At 41.7% G+C, this 19,180-nt stretch overlaps 1 protein-coding gene across 1 annotated transcript in view; it reads right to left on the minus strand.

Moving 5' to 3' along the window:
* Positions 1-19,180, minus strand: part of LOC121505457 (copine-8) — a 107,380-nt gene that overhangs the window by 61,662 nt on the left and 26,538 nt on the right. The window contains exons 2-3 of the mRNA XM_041780817.1: positions 4,015-4,055; positions 617-663 (exon numbers count right to left, since the gene is read on the minus strand). Coding sequence (XP_041636751.1) covers positions 617-663; positions 4,015-4,055 — 88 coding nt within the window. The remainder of the gene's footprint in view (positions 1-616; positions 664-4,014; positions 4,056-19,180) is intronic.

Below are 19,180 nucleotides of genomic sequence, written 5' to 3' on the forward strand. Positions count from 1 at the left end.
CTCAGCTGCTTTTGGAGAATTTGGAGATCAGACTGAGAAAAATGACAAAAAGCAGCAGGAAATGGAAGGTCTGATTTTCTACTATGATGTTCCTGTGTTTCAAATACATGGGCCAGACGTGGCCATCTAACGGGCCGGGTCGATCTGGCACTGTGTAGTTCCTAGAGCAACACATCTCAAACCTTGCAGTCAAGACGTTTTAATACTTTTAAAGGCTTAATTTTTGCTAAATGGTTTTATCAGCTTTAAATATTTTTAAGACCTCTAGTGAACAGATTACATTTACTCACTGTGTTTATTCAGAGTAATAGACTCTGTCTACAGTTTCTAAAATACACAGATTTATCATTCAAGGATAATCTTTATCAAAAATAGTTAAAATAAAAGAATTGTTGCATTTCCTACCCTAGAATATTTTTATCTTATGAGAAATTTGGTCCAAAGTCAATCATCTCTTAACAAATGCTTATTAATTGTATCATTGGAGGCTTTTTTATGTAAAACGGTGAGCTGTAGTCCACTGTTGGTCCAGGTATTTGTGTCAGCTGGCTGTACTGTAAAGGTGAATGTGGATGTGACTCCATAGAAATAAGACACAGCAGAGATCAGTTCTCACCTCTCTCCACTCCTTGTTGCCCATGCCTTGCGTGTAGAGAACACAAACTGTGAAGAACAGAAAACCAGAGCATAAATACAGAGCACACTGACAGCATTTATGTTTACAAGCTCAAGTCTGGTTTAAAGTCAATAACAGCTGTTTTCAGAAAATCTACACTACTTTTGTAGAAAAAGTTTTCTCAATATAAAAATAATTTGACTGGCCCTCCTCAAATATTGTGATTGAACATTTATTATTTATTTTAATTCATCATCTCTGGTAGTTTTAAAAACAAATAAATAACCAAAACAAGCAATGAATCAATCTATATTATAACCACCACAACACTGCTTGATTAAACTTGGGGCTGACTCACTGTGATTATTTCAACTCATACTGTGAATCTGATCCATCGTTGTATTGACGGGAATCATCATTTATACATTTATACTTCATTGATTTTTTTAAACCATGAATGGGCAAGGAACCAAAGGTGGTCCCTTTGTTGACATTGATTTTCTCAGTAATAATGATAAAAATTAATATAAATGGTTGAAGTAAAAAAATGTTGGTTTGTCCACCACATACACATTTCAATTTTGTTTTTATTTCTCAAACCTGAAATGTGAGTTGAAAATTGCAGAAGGTCATTCAATGCATATGAACACACACTCATCACTGGGAGTGGGAATCACTGCTGGCCCCACGATACCATATCATCACGATTCAACATCACTGAGGTCTTAAACATTTTGCAAATACAGTGAGCATTGTGATACCATACAGTCAAGGACAAAAGTATTGGCACCCCTAGAATTTGACCAGAAAATACACCATTTCTCCCAGAAATTGTTGCAATTACAAATGTTTTTGGTATACACATGTTTATTTCCTTTATGTGCATTGGAACAACACAAAAACAGCAGAAGAAAAAAGACAAAATTGACATAATTTTACACAAAACTCAACAAAAATTGTTGGCACCCTCAACTTAATATTTGGTTTCACACTCTTGGGAAAAATAACTGAAACCCGTCACTTCCTCTAACCATCAACAAGCTTCTTACACCTCTCAGCTGGAATTTTGGACCACTCTTCTTTTGCAAACTGCTCCAGGTCTCTCAGATTTGAAGGGTGCTTCTTCAACAGCAGTTTTGAGATCTCTCCATAGGTGTTCAGTGGGATTTAGGTCCGGACTCAGTGCTGCCACTTCAGAACTCTCCAGCTTTGTCTCCAACCATTTCTTGGTGCTTTTTGAGGTATGTTTGGGGTCATTGTCCATGACCTCTGACCCAGACCCAGCTTTCTGACACTAGGCCCTACATTGTGGCCCAAAATCTCTTGATAGTCTCCAGATTTCATGATTCCTTGCACACAGTCAAGGCACCCAGTGCCAGAGGCAGCAAAACAACCCCAAAACATCCTTGAAGCTCCACCATGTTTGACTGTAGGTACTGTGTTCTTTTCTTTGTAGGCCTCATTCTGTTTTCTGTAAACAGTAGAATGACGTGCTTTTCCAAAAAGCTCTACCTTAGTTTCATCTGTCCACAAAATGTTCTCCCAGAAGGATTGAGGCTTACTCAGAAACATTTCTGCAAACTCCAGTCTGGCTTTTTTATGTCTCTTTGTCAGCAGTGGGGTTCTCCTCGGTTTTGTGTGGAAGTTGACTGAGGATGTTTATCCACCATTCCAACTATCCTGCGTTTCATTCTGTTGTCAGTTTTTCTCTTCTGTCCACGTCCAGGGAGATTAGCCACAGCTCCATGGTTATAAACTTCTTGATTATATTACACACAGTGGACAAAGGAATTTCAGGATCTCTGGAGATGGTCTTTAACCTTGAGATTGTTCATATTTTTACACAATTTACACACACAGGCACACAACACAAAGGTTGAGTCAACTTTTATACATTCTAACTGGCTTCAGGTGTGATTTCTAGATTGCCAGCACCTGTTACTGCCACAGGTGAGTTTAAATGAGCATCACATGCTGGAAATAAAATGATTTACCCACAGTTTTAAAAGGGTGACGATCATTTTGTCTGAGTTTTGTATAAAATTATGTCAATTTTGGCTTTTTCCTTCTGCTTTTTTGTGTTGTTCCAGTGCACATAAAGTAAATAAGCATGTACCAAAAGCATTTGTAACTACAGCAATTTTTGGGAGAAATGGTGTATTTTCTGGAAAAATTCCAGGGGTGCCAATACTTTGGTCCATGACTGTATATTGTGATCTATACCATTTTTCAACTGTTTAGCTGATTCAGCATTAGTCTTGCCCTCATGTTTGTCTAATTTCTGCAGTATTTTATTTTGTTTTCATGTCCGTCTCATTCATGCCCTGCTTGCATTCCTACCGTCCTTCCCCTGGCACTGCCATGTTTGCAGTACTGCCGACCTCACTGGACAAACAGTTGATTTTTTTTTTTTTTATTTTATCATGGACTTCAGTTCATATAAGCAATTCATTTGATAAAAAAAAAAAACAATACCTGGTGGACGAGACGATAATATATTGCAATACTATGCAGTATCGACTTTTTCTCCCAGTTCTAATCATCACACACTTTAACTCTGGGCTCCTGTGCAAACACTCATGAGTAGAAATAAACTGGTCTTCCTCACAGACTCAGCCTCAGATCACTGCTAGTTTTATGTTTCCCCTCATCATGCTGGTTCATATAAGGAGACTCTGCTCAGCACACTCACACACACACACACACACACACACACAGGGACAACTGCAGAGTTAAGCCTGTGCTCCCTCTTTTCTATGAGCAGCGTGTTAATCACTGTCACCCTGTCATCCTGCCCATCACTGTCACCATCATCACCTTGACTCACTTTATCCCTCGCTCCTACAAATGTGCTGACATGCTGTATTCTTGGGTCCTTATTTAGCACCAGAACTCTTCCAGACATTTAAATTCAGATAAAAACCCTGCATCTTTGAATCCTCAGAATTATTTGTTTTTTTAATGCCAGTTCTAACATTTTCATCCTACAGTCTAAACTCCACCTTCTTTCTCCCTCCCTGTTGTTTTCATCCTGCAGGCTCAGAACAGCATATAAAGCTACTTATAGTTACTATTGAAATGATCAATGCACTCAGGAGTAAGCTAGAGGAGACTGTGGCTCAGTGGATAGTCAATCAGTCAAATCAGTCAAATGTCGATGTGTCTTTGGGCCATGTACTTATCTGCCCCCACTGCTGTTTAAGGGTGACTTAGCTAACACTAGTCTCCTCAGCAGATTCAGCCATCAGTGTGTGTGTGAGTCAGCGTGACCCAAAGTGGAAAAGGTACTATAGAAGTCCATGTGCCATGAGGAGCAGGTCTATTGCATGATCCAAATAATCAATGCACCAACAAAACCCAGAACCCTGGTCCCCATGGGAGGTCATGGCAGGACTTACTTGGGTCTGATTTGGAGAAGGTGTCTCTGTCCAGCAGGTTTCTGTGGGACACAAAGGGTTAAGATGTTAAAAACACAGATTCATCATGCAAACATTTAGGGTCAAATGTTTTAACATTACTAGGCTATAAACATCTAACTTTACAGTAAGGTTACCAAACATTTCAGACTCTTCAATGTCACATCTTTTAAAAGGACATGATCTCTGCTGTTTTAATGATTAACAGGATAAAAGTTTTCAGAAAGTCAGAGAAAAAGGAGCAAAGCACTAACACACAAATGTAATATTTCTGACGAAAAAGACAGTGTCTGGGAGTTTGTCTGCATTTATAGTTATTAGAAATAAGATATCTCTAACTCTGGGGTTGCTGCTCTGGTAAAAGTTATTCACATTGTTGGATTTTTACCGCTCTGGTAAAAGTTATTCACATTGTTGGATTTTTACCGCTCTGGTAAAAGTTATTCACATTGTTGGATTTTTACCGCTCTGGTAAAAGTTATTCACATTGTTAGATTTTTACTGCTCTGGTAAAAGTTATTCACATTGTTGGATTTTTACTGCTCTGGTAAAAGTTATTCACATTGTTGGATTTTTACTGCTCTGGTAAAAGTTATTCACATTGTTGGATTTTTATACGTCTCATCTAACCAAAATCAAATTCACTCTATCTGGATGACGTGATCTATCTGGATAGGTTTTTGGGTTTTTTTATTGTCTGTGTGTGTTTTTTTGAATGATGACAAGCTGGAATGAAAACAAGCTGAAATGAAATAGGAGTAACGAGGCTATTTTTAAAATATAAGGAGTAGAAAGTACAGATAAGTGAAAATATAAGGAGTAGAAGTAAAAAGTGGGCTGAAAAATACTTAGGTAAATAAATAAACAGCTGTTTAACAGGTGTTGTGTACAGCAGTGGTTCTCAACCTTTTCAGCCTGTGACCCCAAAATAAAGGTGCCAGAGACCGGAGACCCCCACTGGACCTGAAGGTGGATGAACACAGCCATGTATATTCTACAATAGTCATGTGGAGACAAGGCCGTCCATAAGGGGGGAAAATGGGAGAGCTTTCTGGGGCCCAGCAAAACCGGGGGTCCATGGAGGTCAGTAAAACCATGGTCCACTGTAAAGTTAAGCTGTGATATCCATATTTTATATTTAACCTGAATAATAACCACTCTTATCAAAGAAACAAATAGTCTTCTTAAAAATGTCAAAAAAGAAGTGAAGTTGCATTTAAAAGTAGTAGAAATGGGTTAAAGTGGCAAAAATGGGCATAAATAGTGGTAAAAGAGAGTTAAAATGTGGATGAAATGGCTTTAAATTGGCAAAAATGGTGGAAATTTGGTGAAATGGGATGAAACACTAATACAAACTGGCAAAAAGAGTTAACTGAGAAAGAAAAAATAGGCAGATATTGGCAGAAATTGGTTAAACCACCAAAACTGTGCATATCAAACGGTGAAATGTGGTTAAACTTGGGTGTAAAAAGGGGCTAATAGTGGCAATAATGGGTCAACAGAGGCAACATTAAGCTTAAGTGGTTTAGCAGTGGCAAAAACAGGCAGAAAAAAGTGGTGAAGAGTTTAAAACTGACCACAACAGGTGTTAAATGGCAAAAATGTGTTAAAATTGGTGGGAAAATATGATGAAAAGGGGTCAAAAATTGGACAAAAATGGTGTTAAGTGGCAACAGTGTAATTCAAAAAATATTCTTGTTTTTTTAGGGCATCTGGAGACCCCCTCTCAGTGTCTCAGGACCCCCAAGGGAGTCCCGACCCCAAGGTTGAGGGTACTGGACTTCTGGCGTTCCTGCAGCCTCAAATGGACACTCGGGGTTTCACAATTTTTGCACTTGTGCATTGGCTTTGTTTTCCAGAAACAACAAACTTGTTGTCTACATGGCAGAGGGTCATCTGCTTGGGAAAACCTGAACAATAGAGAAACAGGTATGAATTAGGTTAGCTCTGGGTGTGGCATCCCAAAGCCCCAAAAACATCAGGGTTAACAAAAGAAGCAGGAGATTCTAACAGCTATCCTTTCTCACCACAACAAGAGTGCTGGAGGAAAACCTGCAGCAGAAACCGAGCTCCTAGCCTCTGTGCCTCTAAGAAGAGCTTTACAGGTCTCAGTTATATTCAGACCCCTTATTTAGGGTCCAGGGATTTCATAATTCCTAATTTCACGCTCTAAAAACTGCAGGTTCAATATTTTATTCCCTGTGACTGGTGATATAGTGTGAGGTGCTCTTTCTCAACAAACCAGTGAAGTTCAGCTGAGATGGGCGTTAATAAAACTGAGAGGACTTTATGTCCCCCCATAGATGAAGGACTATCACTGAGGAGCATTTAATGGCCTGGAATGACAGTGGTGGGAGACCTTATCATTAAAGCTGATTTGTGAATAATGAGGTGACTTATGGTGAGGATGATGACAGCATCTAATGGTCTAATGAGGAAGAGGAGAGGGCAGAGCCTTCCCTAATGTGTCATTTACATTAAATAACCTCATCTTCTTCAGTGCTTTAACAGGAGTGAAGGTAAACTGCAAACATTCGTCTCTGTCCAAGCTTTGACAGAATTAAACTCGCTCCTTGTCTCATTTATCCGTGTGCACTAAAAGCCGTCTGAGAGTGAAAGTGCTATTCTGATATCAGTGATAATAAACTCTTCTGTCCCTACATAGAGGAGCTGAAGCTCAACGGCATACGCCTGGCTGCTGCTTACGCCACACATGGTGGCTCTCCCAACGGGCTCCTAGGCTCTCCCTGTGATAGTGCTGCGAGCGTGTGTGTGTGTGTGTGTGTGTGTGTGTGTAAGACACGTTTTAGGATTTCCACTTCAGAGGACAATGTGAATGAGTCACAGCTCGCTCTCTCTCTCTCTCTCTCTCTCTCTCTCTCTCTCTCTCTCTCTCTCTCTCTCTCTTTCTCTCTCTCTCTCTCTCTCTCTCTCTCTCTCTCTCTCTCTCTCTCTCTCTCTCTCTCTCTCTCTCTCTCTCTCTCTCTCTCTCTCTCTTTCTCTCTCTCTCTCTCTCTCTTTCTCTCTCTCTCTCTCTCTCTCTCTCTTTCTCTTTCTTTCTCTTTCTCTCTCTCTCTCTCTTTCTCTTTCTCTCTCTTTCTCTCTCTCTCTCTTTCTCTCTCTCTCTCTCTCTCTTTCTCTCTCTCTCTCTCTCTCTCTCTCTCTCTCTCTCTCTCTCTCTCTCTCTCTCTCTCTCTCTCTCTCTTTCTCTCTCTCTCTCTCTCTCTCTCTCTTTCTCTCTTTCTCTCTCTCTCTCTCTCTCTCTCTCTCTCTCTCTCTCTCTCTCCAGAGGCAGGTGGCAAAAAGCTGCAGCTGCAGGAATGAAGGCAGTACTGGACTAAAACTGTACAAGTATGTTCAGTTTTAAAGCCTGGTAGCTCTCAAAGATGACTGAACTCTATATGGACAAAAGTATTCAGCCACCTGACCATTCCACCTACAGGGACTGTAATGACAGTATTCAAATCCTTGTTCTTTAAAATGGAGCTGGTCTTTGCAGCTCTTCTTGGAAGGCTGTCCCCAGGATTTTAGAGTGTTTCTGTGGGAATTTGAGCCCATTCATTCTCTAGAGCAGTGTTACTCAACCCTGCTAAACCAAAGAGCCAGTGTTGAAAAATACCTTTGCAAGAGGCACAATCTAAGTGGTGAGAAAGGGAAAAACAACTTAAAAATAAGTTAAAGGTGGCAAAAATGGTCCAAAAGTGGCAAAAAAAATAAGAGAAAAGTGAATAAAGGACAAACGGCAGTCAAGAGTGGCAAAATAGGACAAACGTGGGCAAAGTGGGCAAAAAAATGGTTAAAAAATGGTGAAAAGGGGAAAAAATGGTCCTAAAGTGGCAAAAACTTGGTGGAAAAATGAGAGAAAAGTGAGTAAAATGTGAAAAAACAAGTCAAGAGTGGCAAAATATGACAAAACAATAGAAAACAAGTGGTATTTAATGGCAAAAGGTAGCTGAAATGGTCCAAAAAATGTGAAAAGAGGAAAAAAAAAAGGGATTAAAGTGCCTAAAAGAAGTTGCAAAAATGGGCATAAAAGAGGAAACAAGTGGTGTTTAATTGCAAAGATAGCTTAAATAAGTGAAAAGTGGTGAAAAAATGTTCCAAAAGTGGCAAAATAGGGAAAAACAATAGGAAACAAGTGGTATTAAACGGCAAAAGGTGTTTTAAATTGGCAAAAATGGAGAAATAGGGCAAAAATGGGATAAATGGGACAATTAAGTTTGAGAATTAAAGCCTTGTGTATGAGTCTGGGAAATAAGCTGATTAATGTGATTAATTTCTGAAGTCAAAGTTCCCTTTTTCAGGTTTTCTGGGAGCATAATATTTCAAATTTAGATATAAAAGAGCCAAAATTATCACCAAAGAGCCACATGTGGCTCTAGAGCCATGGGTTGAGTCTCTGTTCCAGTTCATCCCAAAGGTGCTGGATGGAGAACTCATCAAACCATGTCTTCATAGCCCTTCTTTGTGCAGGCACAGCCTAACCTTGCAAAGCAGATGGATACGCCCGTTTCCTTGTTTCTCACTGGTGAATCCATCTTGCAAATCTCCCATCTGAACTGTTTGGACCCGGTTAGACAGTGGCAGGACCAATCAGTGATGAGGGGCAGTACTTTCAGGTAGGCCTGGGCAATTATTTGATCGCGATTAATGATCGCGAGAAATTTCAGGTCGATTACGGCGATCAGCTGTGAGCATATTTACTCGATCACACATGGCGGAAATGTGCGTGGTTGCAAGACACATATAATCCAGTAGTTGGCGGTAATGCAACGCTTCGGATGCAAACCGCCATAATACTCCATTAAGAAGTAGAAGGCGGCCATGTGCATGACAACAGCCAATCAGAGTCGACCTTTTCCTGCTCCACTTCTGTTTGTAAGTTGCCGGAGATGTAAACAGAATGAGCGAACGTGGAGCTAAACGCGGAGCTGAGGGCAGCGAAACAGATGTCAGCCATGACTTGGAGTTATCCTCCGAAGATGAGGCTATTGTTGAGAAGAAAAGTTACTCGGTTGTGTGGCGGTGGTTTGAGTATCTCCAAAGTGACGTGGAGCAAATTAAGCTGATGTGCAAGGTATGCCGGCGGTCAGTGCCATCTAAAACCGGCAACACAACAAATCTGTTTAATCATTTGAAGAAGTATCACCCAAGTGATTATACGGAAAGCATTAAAATGCGAGCGGAGTCTGCACAGCCTGCCACTGCTGCCAGCACACGTAGCATTAGCAGTTCAGCCACTACTAGTGGTGCAGCCACCGAACCAAAGCAGCAATCAATCGTGTCATCTTTTGCGGCCATTGCGCCGTATGAGCAACATTCCAAGAGGAGAAAAACGATTACACACGCGATTGCTTTTTGTCTAGCAAAAGACATGATGCCTTTAAACTCAGTGGAGAAAGATGGATTTAAGCATTTAATCAAAGTGCTGGACCCGAGGTACGAAATCCCTGGCAGAAAATATTTTTCTCAAACTGCAATGCCACAGCTATATGACGAGGAAAGCTGGAGACTGAGCTTAAAGATGTGAAATACTTTGCAACTACCAGTGACCTTTGGTCGAGTCGCACATCTTAGCCTTATTTGAGTCTCACAATACATTACACTGATAAAGAGTGGGGTCTTCAAAGCACGTGCTTGCAGACAGTGTATTTTCCAGAGGACCACACTGCCAAAATAATCAGTCAGGGGCTGGAGGATGCACTGGAATCGTGGGGCCTTAGCGAAGACCAACAGGTGTGCATCACAACAGATAACGGAGCCAACATAGTAAAAGCTGTTGCTCTCAAAGGCTGGACTCGGCTGCAGTGTTTCGGTCACCGGCTGCACACAGCTATAGGTGAGTAAATAACAAGAAAGTTGTTCCATGTTAATTTTTAGCTTTAAAAATAACAGATATTGGTTACATATTTTAATAATTCACTATTCTTTCTGACGCTATATCTGTCTGACATTAACATCTGACATCAAGTTTTTAGCTGTCCCTTGATAACTTTTGATAATAGTTCATGAATAACATTTGAAAATATTTCAAAATAACATTTTGATTTTATTGTCATGGAGTTTTGTAGTTTTTTTTTTAAATTTTGAAGTCTAAATGTATTTTCTAAATTTATGTGAACTGTAATGATATTGTGTTTATATTAAAGGTTTGTAATTAATTTTATATTTTTTACTTTTCTTTAGAGGGAAGCATGAGGGACAAGAGGATTGAGAGAGCCATCAGTATGTCCAAGAAAGTGGTCAGTGCTTTTTCTTACTCATGGAAAAAGAAAAGGGCACTAGCAGCTGCCCAAGACGAACTCAAACTGCCAAAGCACAGGTTGATCACAGAATCCCCTACCAGGTGGGGGTCCCGTCATGCCATGATAGCAAGAGTATTGGAGCAGGAGAAGGCCATTGCAAAGGTTTTATCAGATGATCGAAAAAACAGGCACCTGATTCCCTCATGGCAGGACATTGATGTCTTGGAGTCTTTCCACAAGGCCCTAAATCCACTTGTTGACTTTACTGACGCCCTTTCTGGAGAAGCATATGTCAGTGTCTCTTGTGTGAAACCTGTCCTTCAGCTCTTCAACCAAGAGGTCTTAAAACCAGAAGATACTGACACAGACCTTACCAAGGCCATCAAGAGTTCAGTCACCAGCTACTTAAATGAAAAATTTGATGATGCTGCCACTGATGACCTCCTGTGCATGGCAACCCTTGTTGATCCTCGCTTCAAAATCCACTACATCAAGGCTGACAAAGTAGAGGCTGTGAGGGCCAATGCTGTCTCTCAAATGTTGGACGAATGGAAGACTTCACAGTCTAGGGCTACTACATCAGCAGAAGCTACAACTTCAGCTACACCAGTGAAAATACAGAAGAAGACACTTGGCAGCTTTTTCAAAAAAGCTCTACTCTCTACTTCTGGTCTAACTGACCAGCAGGCTGCTGAGGCAGAACTAAACAGTTACCTGCAAGCGCCAAATGCAGACAGTGAAACCAATCCGTTGGCATGGTGGAAGACCCACTCCACAACATATCCCAGAGTTAGCCTATTGGCAAGGCGGTACCTCTGTATTCCTGCCACCAGCTCACCCTCAGAGAGGGCTTTTAGCACAGGGGGCAATATTGTGTCCTGCCACAGGGCAGCTTTAAAGCCAGATGCTGTAGACAGGCTAGTCTTTCTGGCAAAAAACCTAGGCCTAAGTCCTAAATAATGTGCACTAGATTCAACATGTGTGATGTTTACAAGTTTTGCACATTTTATTCAGGTGGTTTGTAACATGTAAGATAATGCACATTTGAAATAAGCAATGATGTTAACAGGGTATGTAGCATCATAACTTGAAAATGACACTGTTTATATTTAAAGGTGTCTTCATTATCCCTGAGGGGGCACTTTGTTTATTTTGTATCTTGTATACCTCCAAAAATACTCAGGACTGTAAAGTAGTGCACTGTTGTGTTATACTTTTCTACATTCATTGCACTATTGAGTGAAAATTTTTCTTATATTTTCTATATTTACTTAATTTGCTTTGTTATTTGCTTTGTATGTTAATATAATGTTGGGTTTACTGTTTTAAATATTGACCATGAGGAATGTTGTTGTTTGCAAAAGGCATTTGATTGGAGTATTCAATGCTGCTAATTTTTATATGGTTAGATGTTTGTTTTGTATTGTGTTATATTTTAACTTGAAACCAGCTTATCTGTATTGTTATTAAAGATTATGCACATTTGCAGGTAGCAATGATGCTAACAGCATATGTAGAATCATAACTTGAAAGTGATAATGTTTACATTTTTTCATTATCCCCGAGGGGGCAATTTGTTTATTTTGGGTTTTGCATACATGCAAAAACACTCAGGACTGTAAACTAGTTCCTGTGTTATTTTATATTTTTCTACCTTTTTTTTTTACTGTTGAGTAAATTTTTAAAGTATTTTTCTTTGTTCATCTTATTTAATTTGCTTTGTTATTTACTTCGTATGTTAATAAAATGTTGAAGTAATCTCTAGTTTCTTTAGTTTTCAGTACAGATGCTTTAAAACTGGCAGTTTGAAAACAAATTAAAAAATCGTGATAATAATCGAGATTGGACGATATGAAAAAATAAATCGTGATAATTTTTTTTGCCATATCGCCCAGCCCTACTTTCAGGTTTAGCAGAGTCGTGACGTAAACAAGCAGCAGCAAGAGCTGCTGCAGTGATGGAGGAAGAGATTAGCGTGGATGCTGCTAAAGCGCCAGTTTGATCTGGACTTGACGACATTTCTTTGTTAAAAGAAGAACAAAGAACAGCAGTGAGTTGTTTTCTTTTCAAAAACCATAAAAGTCGAGTACTGCCATGTCTACAGTCGCCATGTTTCGTGTTATTTGTCAGTAGCTGTGTGCGTGCAGCTTGATAGCAGCTACGGCACGTGTTTTGTTGCTCTGATTGGCCCGTAGAGATGTGACAGACAGAACGTTCATCCAATCACACTGAGTTTTTTTTATAAATCCTCTGCCCTTTCCCAAACGTTTAGTATTGAAGGTTTGGATGTGTGAAACCATCTGGTGTGTCAGGTTATAAAGACCTAGGAAGTCACCCTAGAGCCAGACTGCTAGAGGTTCTGTAAGAGCTACGAAGGATAGCATCATTAGAACGGCACAATAGAGTGTGCTGGAGTGGCTGAGATTTATAGTTCAGTAGTTGGTACTACCATAAACCAGCTTCTATAAACATCATGTAAACGCACTGACTGAAAAATAAAAGGACCCATCATGCACCTGGCCATTAAGCCGCCCCAGCTTGCACCACTGACTTTCCTAGTTGATGATGGAAGTCAATGGGAAAAAATAAAACTGGTCAATGCAGCGTGATTATTGTGCTGCTTTATAGACGTTGCTATATTTAAGTCTTAACATGTATAAGAGGTGTACTCTCCCTTTAATACACACAGAGACATGCAGAGGAATGGAGCTGATATGGAGAACTAACAGACACGACCACATTCCCGCCACTTCCACCCTCGCTAGCTTCACCTCAGGGAGATTTCTGTTCAGGGCCTTTAGCAGGTACAAACTCTAAACTGAGACTGACACGTGACTCAAAAATACCTCTGCCTTTAACAGTGACACCCACAACACACAAACAGACCTCTTTATGCATGCAGTGGTTATGATGGAGGGTGTTTAATGTGATATTCTCATTGCTCTGTGCAGTGAAAGCTTCGGTGTGGAAGTGTTTCTCTGACCTCTGCTCTTTCCCATGACATAATTTCAAATTTTCTCAGTTCTCCCCGACCCCTTTTTTTGTGTTTATAACCTTCCTTAATAGTGGCGGTCCTCATTCGCTCTTCACCTAGAATATTTACATTTCTCCACTTTCTCTCTGACATCTTCCTACTTTATTTTCTTTTAACTAACATGGAGGCACACACATGCAAACACACACACCACGCACACACTCACTGTTGCAGAAACACCCTAAAACAGTTAAACCCACCTACCTACCACGCTGGAAGCCACCCTCAGATTATTTACCTCGACAACTGATTCAGTCTATATGGGAAATTATAAGGATGTTGTGGGGAGGGGCGGTGCAGTGACAAACAGACCCAGGAACCCCCAACTAGGGGGAGCTACCTCACCTGGGTCTGGTGGCCCCCCTTAGTTGTGCACATCTTAGGATGACTGGGTCACAATGGTACCAACCCCCCCCCAAGAACTGGGGAAGTGGCTGCTGCCCAAAAAGATGCCAGAAAATAAAGATTAGGGATGTTCCCATACCATTTTTTCCTTCCTGATATGATACTGATACCAAGGTGTTGGGTATCGGCCGATACTAAGTACTGATCTGATACCAGTGTGAACTTTCTGGACTGACTGATCAGACTAGTTAATTATTCCAGACCTATGTTTGACTCAGAACATGGATCGACCAATAAAACCAGAATATCCAGCACCTCTGTGAGCCTAAAGTAATTTTTCTGCTGATTATTGAGTTTTACTGCTAAATATTAAAATAACAATAATACAGGGAGCTGCAGCACAGACTCTCTCTCTCCTTTATGCTCTATTCAGGCAGCATCACGTGATTATGGAACAGCCTGCCATTGGCTGCCAGATCCTCACAAAGGGAAAACAATATGGCGGTTACATTCAAGCTAGCGGTAACAAATGATCGTAACTTGATTTAAATGGATTAAATGACGTTCAGTATCAGGTTTACTGGTGTGGATTTAATCGTTGAAGTCCTCAAAAGTCACACGAGTTCAAGCTCGCTGAAAATGCTGCTGCAAGGATTCAAAGGCATCAGTGGCATCAATGTGAAGGCACAACAGCTAGTTTTAAGAGGAAAAACAAGTGAGAGGCAACAATTTATGGTTCAGAAGTTATTTAACTTTTGATAAACTGTGTCTCTTCTTGTCCTGTACGACAGCGCCGGTCTGGAAGACATTTTAACGATCACACTCAGAGAAAAACTGTCACACAGACACCAGTCTCTGCTGCAGCAGTGGGTCCTTTGGTTCTTCTTTGCTGCTCTAAAAACAGTAGCTCGTGCATGCATCCAGCAGTGAAGAAGAATTGATTTCTGGTTTATGGCGTTCATATTTGGCATGGCTAAAAGAAGTAGTATCGGATCGGTGCATAAACTTGTGTACTCGCCGATACCATCCATCCATTTTCTATACTGCTTATCCCGTTGGGGGTCGCGGGGAAGCTGGAGCCTATCCCAGATGTTACTGGGCAAGAGGCGGGGTACACCCTGGACTGGTTGCCAGTCAATCACAGGGCTGACATGTAGAAACAGACAACCAGGCACGCTCACACTCACACCTACGGCCAATTTTAGAGTTACCAATTAACCTACTGAGCACGTTGTTGGTGGTGGGAGGAAGCTGGAGTACCCGGAGAGAACCCACACATGCACATGGAGAACATGCAAACTCTGCAGAGAAAGACCCTGACCAGGAAGCGAACCAGGGACCTTCTTGCTGTGAGGCAACAGCGCTAACCCCTACACCGCCATGCAGCCTGTCGGTACCAACACCTGCATTTTAAGCAGTATTGGTCGTATTTCTGATACTGTTATCAGAGCAGATCAACCCTAGAAAAGATGGTGTTTCCTGTAGCAGTTGGTTCAGCGTGCAGGTTATCAGACTTGACTCTTAGCAAACTCTCTCATGCCATAGACAATAACTCTCATGTTATTTTAGCTAGGGCTAGCACAATGCTGCACATTAGCCTCCAAGATCCACACATGACAGAAGCAGTGCACGCTGTTGACTATAAAAATACTTTCTCAGGTGAAAACCTGACTGCAGACTGTGTTTAAGGTCTTTCAGACCTCCCATCAAAATAGACTTCTTCACTTTTTCTGACATGGTTGACACTCAAATGCACATCCATCTCAAACATCAATCCAACTATGGAAATGTGGAGAAAATCTTTATCCTGGCCGTGACAGTGCTGACAGTTCCACCTCTGATCAGAGGCTCCTACTGCTGTCACTCTCTGCTTTCTCTGCCCGGAGGGAAATCAACCAGCGCAGCTCACCGCCATCCTGGCAATGCCTCCGCCGCATCACCGCTGACAGCTGTCAATCACAGCAACAGGAAGTGAAATCTGACACTAGATGGGCAGAATATGCACACTCTGAGAGGATCCCTTTAGAAGGGGAATGAAGGAAGAAGAAGATGGGGACAAAAGAGCGGCTGCATGAGAGCGACCGTGAGCAGCATCATCAGCTGAAATGACATCTCTGTAATTATGTTAAATGCCTGTCTGAGCGGCGGCGTGGGGTCAGGGAGGGGGGAATCTCTCCTCCACTCCTTGCCACACAAGAACTGAAAGCACACCTCTGTGCTCAACAGGGAGACACACAGCGCAGCAGTATGGGGGCAGTTACCATGGCAACTGCTGACAGCCAACTGGGGCCACTTGACTGACTGATGACTTACTGATGTGTGTTTTTTCCATCTTGAGAGGCAGGGATGCCTTCAGTGCTGAGGTATCTGTGTTTGTGCACGTCTCCTGGGTCTGTGCTGCCTTTCCTTCTTCTCACCTCTCCTTTCCTTTTCTATTTTTGAACTAATGAATAAATCCACTGTACCTTTTGGACTGGCTCCAGGGGGCCGTGTCCCTGACAGTGTGTAACCTTAATGAGACATCAGCAACACCCTCCCGGGACCCTGTCAGCCCACTACAGAAGAATTTGGGTTGTTAGCCCACTGGAGGAGGCAGAGGAGGGGAGAGATGTGCTGGAAGTAAAATTAAGCAGCAACAGCGCACAGCAAAAAGAACGAATGTAAGGTTAGAAAAACTACAAGAGTTAAAAAGAAATAAAAATTCAATTAGCCAAGCCGAGCTCTGCGACGGCAGCAAGGCTGCGTGTGTTTAGACTGTCTGTCAGTCTGGACTTTTACTCTCTGGAGCTGAACCACGGACAGTTAGAGCATCTATGAGCAGCAGGAGTACATGCAGATTTAACCTGTCTTCAGTGTTGATGACTGCACTGCTTAAAGGTCAAATATTATGCAAAATACACTTTTCAGTCTTGTCTAGCAGAAATATTTGTCCCTGGTTTGTCCCCGCCCACACCATTTTTTCCCCTGCCCACACATTCAGTTGGCCCTCCCCGCTTGGAAGAAAGTTCCACCCTCCTCTCCTGGAGTCAGGAGAGCCACATCCATTTCCTGAGAGGGGTGGAGTCAGGGGCGGAGTCAGACAGCTCATTAACATTTAAAGCCACAGATACAGAAACAGCTTGTTCTGAGCAGGGCTGAAACTCTCTTTGACTGGACAAAAAAGAAAAGTTAGAACAAAAATATGGCTTAAACTAAAAGAGGAAATAACAAAAGAAATCCATGTGTTCAGCATCAGGTCTCTGGTTTTGTCATCTGCTCAGGAGAAATAAGGGTTTTCTTACCAAAAGAACGTCTCCCTCTCTCCCTTCCTCTCTCTCTGAGTTTGACCGTGACCTGATTAGACTCTTCAGGGATCACACCATCTCACTGAACCAGAAACAGTAACACACATCTACATACATGCAAACCAGCCTGTTTATGGTCTACTTCTTTTCCAGTTCAGCTACTCAGCGGTCCAGAGTGTCCAAGCAGTACCACCCATAGGTGCAAGCACAGATCTCATACACCGTGCTCACATTTACGGGCTGTTCTGAAGATAATAGTGGAAAACAAATATTCCTGCAGGATGACTGATGTGAATAAGAGTCCATGTCTGCCTGCAGAAACAGAAGAAGAAAGGAACTGAGAAATGCAACCTAGTCTGGCTGGAGATCAGTGTACTAGAGGATTAAAATCTCTGCTCTGAGCCTGAAAGTGATCCTTTCTCCATCAGTCTTCTTTCACATCACCGTTGGACCCTGGGAGTAGCAAACTGCATTCAACACAAACTGATGCCAGCACAGCTCCAGAGTCAGACATGTGGCCATTCAGTGTTATTCCAGCCCCTTCTACGACCAAATCCTGACAGGAAGAGAGCATCTCACAACACACCACAGCCGGCCTGCTTCAGGTTTCCCCCTGTAAAGAATATATGATGTCTAGCACTTCCTGTGGTCCAAAGGCACCAGTTTCTCTACTTTTAGAACAAGATGACAAACTCTGCTGTAGAGTCCTTGTCATCTCCCTTTTTCCTTGATCCTCATACATGTCCATGCAAGCGACAGAGAGGAGAATAGGACTGAGGGGAGGAGGGAATGTAGCAAAGAAATGTAGCAAAGAAGTTCTGAAAACTCATTTGGTGACACCCCCCCCCCCAAAAAAAAAACCACATTGCTGTGACCCAACCATGGGTCTGGATCCAGAAAGACCCGTCAAAAGACCCAAAGATGATGCAGACCCTTCCACAACACACCTGTGCAATGAAATCTTTACACCAGTGATACTCAACCTGTGGCTCTGGAGCTACACGTGGCTCTTCTGTGATGGTCTGTGGCTCCTTCATGTCTCAGTTTGAAATATTATTCCCCTTAAAAAGGGAAACTTTGACCTCAGAAATTGTCCATTTCTAGTCACATTAATCAGTTTGTTTCTTACTCTCATACAGTCAGTTTTAATGGCCAACCTGAATTTCTTAGTCTGTAGATTTCCATTGCCCTTATTTGCAATTTTAGCCTATCTTTTTCATTTTTGCCCATTTTAATCCATTCTCACTACTTAAGTCTGCTTTTGCAACTTCTAGTCCATCTTTGCCACTTTCATTCCGTATTTGCCACTTTTTCACCAGTTTTGTTGCCACTTTTATCCTGTTTTTTGCATTTTTTTCTGTTTTTTTTTGCCACTTTTCACACATTTAGGCTGAATTGCCATAAAATGCCACTCTTCTCCCATTTTCCCACTCTTTTCTCCTTTCTATCCCATTTCTCCTACTCTGTGCCCGTTCTAGTCACTTTTAAAGACATTTTTGGCCCTGTGTTGTTGTTTTTTGACCATCTTTGCCACCTGTTATTCAGTTTTTGGTAACTTCTCACCCATTTTTGTCACCCCCACCCTCATTTGTTCACTCTTACACATTTTTGCCATTTGACGTCTACTCTGTCCCATTTTCACCCATTTTGGCCGTTGTCACTGATTTTTGACCATGTTTGCCACCATTAACGTGTTTTTAATGCTTCTTTAACCCATTTTTGCCACTTTTTCACCTCTTAGATTGTGGCTCTTGTAAAGACATTTTTTAACAGTTTGGCTCTTTGGTTGAGGAGGGTGGAGCAACGCTGCTTTACACTGACAACATCGTTTTAAAAACCTCTCATACGTTCACTCTGACTGCAGTCTGTGTGTTCAACAGTGTCAAATAGAGGACCTCTGCTGTGCTGTGTGCTTTTACATTCTCTTGGCTGAAAACACATTTTCATGTCACAAGCAGCACTGCAGGATTCTTTGCTGTGTGTGTGTGTGTGTGTGTGTGTGTGTAGCCATGCTTAGCAACAGACCCAGAATATTCTTGGTGACATGTGGAGCGAGTGGAGACTACTGGGCATGCTCAGACGTTCTCAACAGGTCGCTGAGCACATGTCTACAGGTACCTGCATCTCTGGTCTCTTCATTCCCTCACATATTCACAGATCCATCCAGGACTGCTGAGGTACAGAAAAGCACATGCTTGCACAATCTTTCCCTCTCTGCCTCGCTCTCTTCTCTCACACAC

This window comes from Cheilinus undulatus, linkage group 23 (genome assembly GCF_018320785.1).
Source record: "Cheilinus undulatus linkage group 23, ASM1832078v1, whole genome shotgun sequence".
Classification (NCBI taxonomy): domain Eukaryota; kingdom Metazoa; phylum Chordata; class Actinopteri; order Labriformes; family Labridae; genus Cheilinus; species Cheilinus undulatus.